The sequence below is a fragment of the Canis aureus genome, chromosome 34, assembly GCF_053574225.1.
Source record: "Canis aureus isolate CA01 chromosome 34, VMU_Caureus_v.1.0, whole genome shotgun sequence".
NCBI lineage: Eukaryota > Metazoa > Chordata > Mammalia > Carnivora > Canidae > Canis > Canis aureus.
In genome coordinates, this window is record NC_135644.1 from 23,212,336 (window position 1) to 23,223,595 (window position 11,260).

An 11,260-nucleotide genomic window follows, 5' to 3' on the forward strand; every position below is an offset into this window, starting at 1 on the left:
TAGATTGCTCACAAGGTTTGGTTTTCTTTTCTGTACTAAATATGGCTGTCTTGAATCAAAGCCCAAAACAAAGGTGAGCGCGAAAGGTGGGCCATTCAACTTTGTTCATCAGCACTGAGAGTTTACATTTACTAAAACTTCCCCTCAGTCTTCAGGAAAACAATGGCTTCCTCCACAAGTTAGTATAAATTTTCCATCTGTGAGAGGTTCAGTTTGGAAGTAAATATGAAGTTGTATAGGTGTGAGAACTGGCCAGTGCCTACCTCAAGGTTTGTGTCTTTCCATTGTTTCTATTATTAAATAAATTTTGCCACTAACTGCAGAGCCTGCAATACAGGGGCTTAAGGACTTATTCTCACTTAAAAAATGTGGACAATCTGGACCCATATGATAGCTCCATGATGTTGTGAAGAAGCCAAGACTCTTCTCTTGCCCTTTTAGTATTAGGTTTCCATTATCCAAGTCAAAGAGTTTTTTGAATTTAAACTAGCACTTGCTCATTTGAGGCAGGAAGAAGGAAGAAGATGGAAAAGGCAAAAAGTGGAAATGGCAGCTGATACTTAAGGAGACTTTCTGGAAATTCTATGTAACATCTTATGTCTCATTGGCCATTGGCTTGGAAATGTAGTCATTTAGTTGAAATTATAGTTCTGTTTCCAGGAAGAATGGACACTGAGTGGGAAACCAGTAGTTTCTGCCACAAATGTGTAAAAAGGAGATTGACTAAGATAGCAAGGGGGTCTAGAAATTATAATGTGTGAGAAAAGCTTAAAGAAACTGGGGGGCTTATCACAGGTAAGAGAAGATTATTGGTAATATAATAACAATGTTTGTTCTTCAAAGAGATTCCATGTAAAAGCAGATTTAGACATATTTTATGAGACAGAATTAAAACTAATGGTGAGAGAGGTTAGGGGGTGAGGTTTTTTCTCTGGGATATTGCCAAGGACTTTCTCACTACAGAACTTGTCTAAAATGGAATGGGTTATTTTCGGAACATCTGAAGGTTCTACATTTCCATGCCCAGAGGGAGGCATTATATGCTAAATTCTTTGGGGCCAATCACCTCATTATTTTCATTTCTAGGCTATGGCCAGGTGTACATCTCCATAACTATCTAAGAACTCTGAATTCCAGGAGACTTACTTCAGTCAAACTGTGAAGAAAAAAAATAATAAACGTTTTCTTTTTCTCAATGCAGATTTTGGAACTACAGATGCAAAGTATCATGGAAAAGAAAATGAAAATCAAGAGAAGTGCTGCAAAGTGTTACAAGGAAAACCCGTCATTAATAAATTTCCTTTGCAAAAACTGCAGTGTGCTAGCCTGCTCTGGGGAAGATATCCACGTTATTGAGAAGATGCACCATGTCAACATGACACCGGTATTCAAGTAAGTCCCGGAAAACTCGATTTTAAGTTCCCTTATACGAGGTGAGGCAGATTGTATTGTGAATGTTCTTCCAAAATAACACAAATGAGACTCATTATTTTTTGGAATTTCCCCTCCTTTAGCCCCCAGATTATAACCCCATTTCAAACATCATTTTTTTTCAACTATATTGCACTGAGGCAGGGAGGAGAAGTGTAAGACCCAAAGCCATTTTGTCCAAGGTACATCAGTTTGGTGTATGCTGATACTTGTTCTCAAAATTTTGGACAACTTAAGTCTAGTTAAAATAATCAATAGACTTGGAAGAAACCACCAAAGGCAACATGACCCCTGAGATATATGTGTGGAAAGGGGGTATCTGTCTGATGATCTGCAGGAGGAAAAGGAGAGAAGTAATAAGGTGTGGGCTAGGCACGCCTGCGGATTAGCTTCAGGTCCAACAGCATGTACCCACAGGCTGCATATTTGTCCACTGCAAATTCTCAGAGATATTTTGTTATTTCTTGATAATTTTAGGGAACTCTACATTGTGAGAGAAAACAAAGCACTACGAAAGAAGTTTATAGACTATCAAACAAATGGCGAGATCATCTGCAAAATGTGTGGCCAAGTGAGTACATTGCTGTGGGCTTTATTTTTACTTTGGCCAAAGGAATTCTTAATTGAACGTGCATTTAACTTTTCCTCTCACTCTCTTGTTTTACAGGCCTGGGGAACGATGATGGTGCACAAGGGCTTAGATTTGCCTTGTCTCAAAATAAAGAATTTTGTAGTGATTTTCAAAAATAATACATCAAAGAAACAATACAAAAAGTGGGTAGAATTACCTATCGCTTTTCCCGATCTTGACTACTCAGAATACTGTTTGTTTAGTGATGAGGATTGACATTTGATTTGAGAACCTTTAAAGATATCATCAACTTAACATTTGCTATGATCCTGATTAATGTTTTTACTATACTCCAGGACTGATGTAATAAAATCATTGCTTTACTCTGTGTTGAGCAGCATAGAGGAAGATCATATAATACGCTTTCAAGTATCTATCTTGTAGGTGGACAGGGGTAAAGGACACCCACTGGTAATACTCATTAGTGTGGAGGGTTATGGTGCACAGGGAATGCTGGGCTGTGAATGAGCACCCAGGGGTATCACTATCAGTCCTGTCACCAATCTGCAAAATAAAATTAACCAAATCAGTTCATCTTTCTGAACCAGTGTCCTTCTTGGTGAAATGGCTATGGTGTTATTTACCTTTGCTTGCTTTTATTAGTTTCCTATTGATACGTAACAAATTACCACAAACTTAGTGGCTTAAAACAACAGCCCTTTATTATTGCACACGTTCTGGAGGTCCACTAGTTGTCCACTGGGGATCACTCTGAGCACTAGGCCTGCGCTCACCACGTGGCCTGCTCACAGGGCTTTTTTTTTTTTAAGATTTTATTTATTTATTCATGAGAGACACAGACACAGAGAGGCCGAGGCGCAGACAGAGGGAGAGGCAGGCTCCATGCAGGGACTCGATCCCAGGTCTCCAGGATCACACCCTGGGCTGAAGGCGGTGCTACACTGCTGAGCCACCCGGGCTGCTCACAGGGCCTTTTATAGCAAAGCTATTTGCTTCTTCAAAGCCAGCAGGATGATCTCTCTCTTGTGCGCTAAGATAAAATCTTAACTGCAACCACAGGAGTGATCATCTCATTATATTTATAGGTCCTGCCCACAGTCAAAGTGAGGGGACTTTGAGGGCATAGACACCAGCAGGCAGAAATTGTGGAGGTCATCTTAGAATTCTACTTCTCACATCGCTTCTCCAGCTTTTGTAAGTGATATATGTGTACATACATAGAAAAGCTCTTTGAAAAATATGAAGCACCCTAAAAGGGAAGGTATTATGAAGAAGCAGCAACAGGTAGGTTAAGGCTTATTTTTTAGCTTTCCCTCCATGAACATAACACTATGCTCAAGGAAGATTACCTGGGGCGATGGAGATGTCTAGGGCTCACACAGGATTTAGCAGGTAACACATGCTGGATGTTATTAGAGAACAACAACAACAAAATATATCCATCTCCACCTGTCCCTAATCCCAGGTAGAAGGGAAACCTCTCTGTGACTAAGACATTTTCAGTGTTTCTGAACCCAGTATGACCATTTGGAGATGGACACAGGGCTCAACCTGGGAACATTCTCCTAGGAGACAGGTAGCCTCTTTTTAGCTTGAAGAGCCACATGATTGACACAGAGCCACAATTGACCATTTTAACCCACACTTATTCAGATGATCTGCTACACGGAAGGGATTACCTCTTACACAAGGAGAAACAGTATGTTGGAGGGAGTTAAAATTCTTTCGTGGTTTTGATGGGTTCATTAAATTCAGTCTAACATTAGCTTTTGTTGATAAGAACCAAGCAAAGGTGAATATTAACCAATCAGAGCTCTTGGAATGCAAGAGGACAAAAGAAGACTGCGATTTTCTTAAAATACTTTTAAAAGCTCCAGCTGATTCCATTTAAAGTATTGCTGTCTTCTAGAACACTTTGGAAAGTATGCAGAAAACCAAATGCATAAAATAGCTAAATGTACTACTGTAACATATGTAGACTGTTTTTGAGGTGTCAACAAATATCAGGTTTTTTCATCTGTGTTTTCCAGAATTTTTTTCAATAAAGAAGTGTTATTTCTACCTCAAAGTTTTCAAATACATGTTTCAAATTGTATAAAACTTACTCTGTTATCATACCTGAAAACTCAAACTTGGTGCATGTAATAATTGCAGCATTTTGATTGATCGTTACTGAACAGTCTAATATTTCTAATATTTGGGGATGATTTACAGAATATGCTCATGACATCTAGGCATCAATCTGGAGTTGGAAGGTCCAATTTTAGTCCCCACAAAACCTTCAGTTGGTTGGGCCACTTTGGGCCACCTCATCTCATGCAGGTCCTGTTTCCTCTCCTGGAAAATGAACAACTGAATTAAGTGGTGTCAAAGGTCCCTTACGATTCCGGCATTGCCCTAGTCTGTGCTTCTGGCTCCATGGCTGCTTTCATTTGAAGACCTTGTCTAATGACTTGTGGTAATATCAGCTGTGGGCTAAATACCTGGCGAGCACATTACATATTCGAAGGTGGCTCCAATCTGCTAAGGGGCACTGCAGGGGTGTCACAGGACAAGTACATCGGCTGGACTCATGTGTCTCATGGTGGTTTTGAAAGGCCTGGAAGTGTCAGGAAATTTTAGCACAGCAAGCATTTCCAAGATCATTGGCCAACCTTGTGGATAGTTTTATACCAAAAGTTTGAGATCCTTTCAGGCCACGTGAAATTAAAATACAAGAATTTACAGTTATGTATGTAAAGCATTGAGGCAGCACATAAATGAGTAAGAAATGATTTTCCAAAGGACCATGAGTGCATGTCACAAGCAGTCATTGGAAGCATAAAATACTGTAAGAGAGATGAATATTTTTCTGTCTGCAATTTAATCTATCAGAGTGTTAGGCCTTAGGAAAAAGGCCTCTGGTGGTGTTTTCAATTCAATAAAGCCAAAGAGGATTTGACGTTTCCCATCATTGTTGCTTTTCATTCATTCTTTTTTTTAAATATTTTATTTATTTGTTCATGAGAGACACAGAGAGAGGCAGAGGGGGAAGCAGGCTCCTTGAAGCAGCCCAATGTGGGACTCGATCAGGAGATTCCAGGACCATATCGTGAGCTGAAGGCAAACACTCAACCGCTGAGCCACGCAGGCCTCCCTCACTGTTGCTTTTCAGATGTGAGAAACTCAAACATACTTATGTGCTGATGGGAAAGAACAACAAAGAGTGAGAAAATAGTAGCAATGTTCAACCCCAGAGTAAAGTGCTGGTAGTTATTTATTCTGTATGTTATATGGCATTTATATATTATTGACATTTCCTGCCAAATAATGTTGCCACAGTCTTTTCTGGGACCCTGATCCTTTCTCAACAGTGTGTCTTTGCACATGGTTGGAAGCCCTTCTTTGCGATCTCTCCAGCAGACATCCATTATAGTCCTCAAAGATGAAACCCATGTGGCATTTCCCAGCATCTAGCACGGTTCACATTTTCAGAACCAGAATAGAGAGCACATGCAGGGTAAGTAACATTCACTCACCCTGAGCATAATGAAGTGCTTGTTTCCAAAACCTGATAACAATTGCATTAGGTATTGCAATAAAGAAAAAGGCAAGAAAATTAGTTTACTTCCTTCTAAGAGTTAGAAAATTAACTTGAAATAACTATAACCTGGGGCACCTAGGTGTCTCAGTGGGCGAGCTTCTGCCTTTGGCTCAGGGTGTGATCCTGGGGTCCTGGGATCGAGTCCTGTATTGAGCTCCTTGCAAGGGAGCCTGCTTCTCCCTCTGCCTATGTCTCTGCCTCTCTCTGTGTCTCTCATGAATAAAAAATCTTAAAAAAAAAAATAACTATAAACTCCTTCAGTCACCTTCAGTTTGTGAGTTTCTCCTTCATTAGTCATACTAGATATAAAATTTCACATCTTTGTTTTTATGGTGGGGAGCATGGACTGAGCCATTAATTGGGTTTGTATCCTTAGTAGCATTGTGACTTGGGCAAGTCACTTAATCCCTCTGAGACCGTGGGGAATTAATACTAGCCTTGAGGGACTGCCATGAGAATTTGTATATTGCATGGAACATATCTAGTATTTGGTACTTAGTAGGAATTAATATATAAACCATAGTAGTGAGAGTGGCCAGAAAAACAGCAGCAGTTGAAATAGAACAGTTTAAGTATAGTATAAAAATAGTAAATTTTAGACCTATCTTTATAATAAGTAGGATACATACAGGATTGTAATCCCCACATCCAACATACAGCCTAGAGGGCTTATCCCAAGAAGTAAGTGGTAGCTGTAATGATCATGATTGTTATGAGTATGCTATTCGGTGTCACTAGAAGGAAGATTTAATATCCAGCTCTATAAGCACAGCAGAAAAATAGGTATCAATGTAAATAAAAAGATCAACACTTATTTGTTAAGTGTTATAGGACTTAACTAGATCTGCTGTTTAGATATAATTTTAATTACATTTTGTCTTTACCTTCAAGAATAATGGGGAATGGTGTTGTACTGACCTGATCAGCAATTGCTTGAAAATGAGTGAGAGAGAGAGATAGAGAGAGAGAGGTTGAGTTGTAGCATGTCAACAGTAATTTTTGTCCAACACAAATGATAATGTTTTTTTATTTTTTTCTAAATCCTGAAACTTGCTTCTCAGGTCATAGATTATAAAATAGGAAATACAGATGGAAAGCATAGCAGATTTTTTGGGGGGTAATTTTTAGATTTTTTCCACACAGAGTATTACCAAGTTCCTCTTTACATGAAATTAATCATCCTATGAGCATCTCATTTGAGGATGAAACTGGCTGTGAGCCTTCTTAGTTCATAATTTTTAAATCCAAATTAAAGGTGAGATCTTAGGTGGGGCCATGGGAAGAGAAACAGACTTTATAGGAAGCAATATTTAACCATGCAGTTGTTAGAATATGTTTGGGCCACTATTTAAGTTGAATATATTTGATGAAGTATATTATTTTTTACATAATAATTTTATAAATGGACATGATATTGACACTTATAAAAGAAATTAAAGTGTTTAATTCAGTTGTGTATATAAAATAATACTGAACCAAAGATGAGCTTTTTCTTCCAACTTAAATATTTCCTTCAAATTCTGTCTTTTGCTGTCTCTAATGACTATGCTTGTATTTTATTGTAAACACATAGGATGGGTGGAATGTTGGATGGTTAGTTCTTTCATTTTGAATCCCTTAATAAGCCATAAAAATGATCATAGTTTATCAAGCTGTAAGGATTTGTATAATACTAAAATGCCCAAAACAACTGATTTAGTGTTCTGTTATCTTGGGTGGGGTTGCCCATCTGAGATTAATATCAATTCAGTACCACACCAATATCTTCATTGCTAAATCTACTTTTTTCTTACCATTTTACCCAGGTTTATAATTTCATGACTATACTTTGTACAATTTATGCTAATAATGGTGATAACCTGTTGAATTCAAAATTGCAACTTTCAAGGAATTTATCTCATTTGACAAGCAGATCCCAAACTTTTCTCTAAGAACAATGTTTCTTGTGTTTAATTAGGTTAAATGATTTTTTTTCTATTGAAATATACTAACCTTATGAAGAAAGATCAGGTAAGGGCCTAATTTTTCTAATGAACAATTAAGTTCAGTGTTTTATTTTTATCATTCATTTCTTTGGGGATAAAATGCAAAACTCAAATAACCTCAAGAAACAAATCAAATGTGTCATTCCATGTGTTCCATGCAGGAGAGGAAAAAGAAGAAAAAATGAAGGCAAAAAGGGAATAAATAGAAGCCAAATGACATAGAAGCAAAGAGATTAAAAAGATAACCACAGTATAACACATAGACAAAAACAGAAGAAGGAAACATAAATTTAACTAAGGGATAGTCATACATCTAATAAATGGCCAATTATTTCTTTTCTTTCCTAAATATTTAGAAATATTAAAACATTAAAATAGATATTTTAAAGTCCTATTGTTTATAAAGTATTATATTTTAGGAACTAATAAATAAAAAGGATCTTGCCCACAAGACTTTTTACCCAATAGTGAGGATCTTTTACTCAATAATGAGCAAAATAAGGATCTTGCTTTTAGGATTCACTCACAGAGATTAGCCAAGTTCATAAATATCAGTATGGGAGACAATGACCAATGTCATAAGAGAAGGGAAGGAGAGATTACTTCCAACAGGGATGGAGGATGAAAGATTGCATTGGATTGTGGAGTGTCCAGGAGATTTTTCAAAGTCTTTTTTAGAGCTTTCCCTGTTGAGGAAGTTGAGGATGGATAGTACATAGAGATAAGAAAAAGGGAAACACCTGAAGATCCACAAAAGAAAATTTTACTTTCAAATATGGTTAGAATAGTCATTTTAACTATGCTCAGAATAAAATACTTCAGATTTAAAATCTATAATAATTTTGAAATACCTTGCAGATAAACATGACACTTGATTTAAAATATTACTAAACTTTACTTACCCAAGTAATTATAAAATAGTTACAACTAGTCGTAATAAGGGTCAGCTCCACTGGGGTTTGAGATGGAAATAAACTAATGCAAAAGGATGTAACAGTCATGAGGAGAGGTCAAGACTTTTCTAGATTGAGCCAGAGGTGGAAGAAAGAATGTGAGATACCTGTGCTCTGGTCACGTCCATCCTATTCAGAAGGTGCCTTAAGACTCAATCTTATTTTTCCAACACTCTCCTAGACAAAGGCCTCAGTAACTGGCTCAACAATCATCCTTTGGCCCAAGTAAGGTCACTACCTCCTAACCATCTGAGGAAAAGAATGCCCAGACAATCATTGTTTGGTCTGGGACAGGTAAATTTGGAGTTGGTACCATGTCCATTTTGTTCATAATATCCAATAATTAGGATAATTTAAAAGAAGTTTTAAAATATGCTTTAAAATGAGTGCTCAATTTGACTGTACTGTGTTATTATGCTAAGGAAAGCATTTACCAAGCAGGTCTGGCAGATAGTTTTCAACAAAGAGTGAGTGTGGGGAAGTGATGTAATAAGCATAGATGATCTTTATGTGGATATTGTGAAAAAGAAAAAAAGACGAGGAGGAAATTTTGAAAGGGAGTCCAAAGTTTTAGGCCTGTTTTCAGGCTGAGGAACAAGAGCCAAGAAACAGGGAGAGATTCAAGACTCAAAGGGAGAGAGGAAGGCATAACTGTTGCCACAAAATGTTTAGGAAGAAAGAAGGGGATGAAATCAAGAGCAAAGGAAAAGGTGAAGATTGAATAGAAGGATAGATGCTTCTGCTGCTGCTGAAGCAGCAAGGAAAAAAAGTAAATATGAATAAAAGATATGGTTTAGTAGAAACACACAATATTTTGTAGGAGGCTGATGAGGTTTTTCTATTGGCATCAACCACTAGACTACCTGCGGAGTTGGGTTTGGATTTGAGGACATGAGGACGTAAGGAAAGCAGTGAGGATTTTTAACATGCTTTAATGAATGCAGAATGACTAATAGAAACTAAGCAAGAGGACTATCCTGTAATATCAGGACTGGCTGATTTAGAAACATTAAATGCTGTATGCAGGGTATTAGAGTAAGTTTTGTTGTATTTATTCTTCAATATTTAAAGAAAAATCAGAATGTTTAAAAATTTGGTGGACTTAAAAAGCTTTAAAATGTTATGGTCACCCAAATAAAGCTGGTACTGTTTGTGACTTCTCTCGGCACAGGGTTGTATTTATAAGAAACCAAATATATCAACATCTCTTCAAAACTCCTCAAACTTATCTTCCTAAAATCATGCTGTATTCATTTTTTTTAATCTCCCCTACTCTTCCCCTCAGACTTTTTCTTTTATAATGCAAATCAACATGATTTTACTTGTTCATTTCTTTTCCTCTTTCTGTTCATTCATCCTACGGATGCTTGAACCACAAATGGTGTTTTCCACTTTAGATGTATACATTGGAAAGTGGGGAGGATTTTTTTGGGAATATTCATATTAACACATTTTTAGTCTCTGGAATATTAGAAAATAGCAGTGCCAGTTATCAATTTATTATCTCTCATCTCCAAATTCAGCTTTTTTCATCTGGTCCCTAAACATGCATCTGGGCCCTTCAGGTATTTTTGTTTTGCCAGCTGGCTTTGACATTAAACTTTGCCCATAGAGGGTGCTGGAGAAACAATGCAGAAAGAAAAGGTTTTGCTCCCTGGTTCTGGTGCACTTGCTTGGCAGGCTTCTGCAAGTGTGCATGGCTTCTCCGGCATCCAGTTCCTGTAGCACACATGGCTTTCTCTAGCACCAGGGTCTTGCATGGCAGCCAGCAGTACTCAGTGGCCAACAGCTGCATCTTCTCAGACAATTATGTGTGCAGTATCTCCACGACACTCCCCACGAACCCCTCCCCATGAACAGCTTTCCCTGAAACCCAGAGGACACATTTCCAGCAAGCTGCAGAAGACAGATTTCCAGCAAGTTCCAGTGGCTCCTTGACAAATTTTTTGGTTTCCATAACCTATAGCCGCTCTCTCCAATAATGTCTGAATCTCAGCTTTGGGTTGCCTATCTCAGGCACAGTGGTAGTGGCTGCTTCATATCTCTGCTATTTCTGTATTTTTTAGAGTTCTTTTTTCTTCTTATTAGTTAATCTTCTGTTGCTCCAATCGCATTATAGTTAATAATTATTTATACTAAATTTTACCTGTTCAGATGACTGTGGTTTCTCCCACCAGACTGGACTCACTCATACAATTATATCTAAAGAAATAGGAGAGTTCGCAAGAAGTTATAATTTTCAAATATCAAGCTACTCGCATGTATAAACACTGTATTTCACACAGGAAATGACTCAAATGCATCTGACTGATTCTCTAACCAAATAACTTAGAAACAAAACAGAATATATTTTACAAGTAGATACAGTCAGCTTTATAATGCCAGTAGCTGAACCAAAGATTCCTATCCTACATAAAAGACCGTGTAATGGATTGCTGAGAGGATTTAATGAGAAAATATATGTATAATAGATTTTTTAAATGACTTAATCTCAGAACACATCTCAGAGAAAGAGAACTATCTATGTTTTAGAAGCCCCATAATGTGTGTGCTTATTTTTGAAAACGAGGCCTTCTTATAGCTCCAATGGTAAATAAATCCAAGAAATAGCTAGGGTGTTTTTGTTTTGCTTTGGTTTGTGTGGTTTTTTTGTTTGCTTGTTTGTTTTGTTTTTTGTTTTTTTTTTTTTCATAAAACAGGATCAGTTAGAAGGAGC

General features: G+C 37.4%; 1 protein-coding gene across 1 annotated transcript in view; it reads left to right on the forward strand.

The window, feature by feature from the left end:
- Positions 1-4,091, forward strand: part of IFIH1 (interferon induced with helicase C domain 1) — a 57,116-nt gene extending 53,025 nt beyond the window's left edge. Inside the window, exons 14-16 of the mRNA XM_077883019.1 lie at positions 1,202-1,392; positions 1,909-2,002; positions 2,099-4,091. Coding sequence (XP_077739145.1) covers positions 1,202-1,392; positions 1,909-2,002; positions 2,099-2,278 — 465 coding nt within the window. The 3' untranslated portion in view covers positions 2,279-4,091. The remainder of the gene's footprint in view (positions 1-1,201; positions 1,393-1,908; positions 2,003-2,098) is intronic.
- Positions 4,092-11,260: the final 7,169 nt, after the last annotated feature.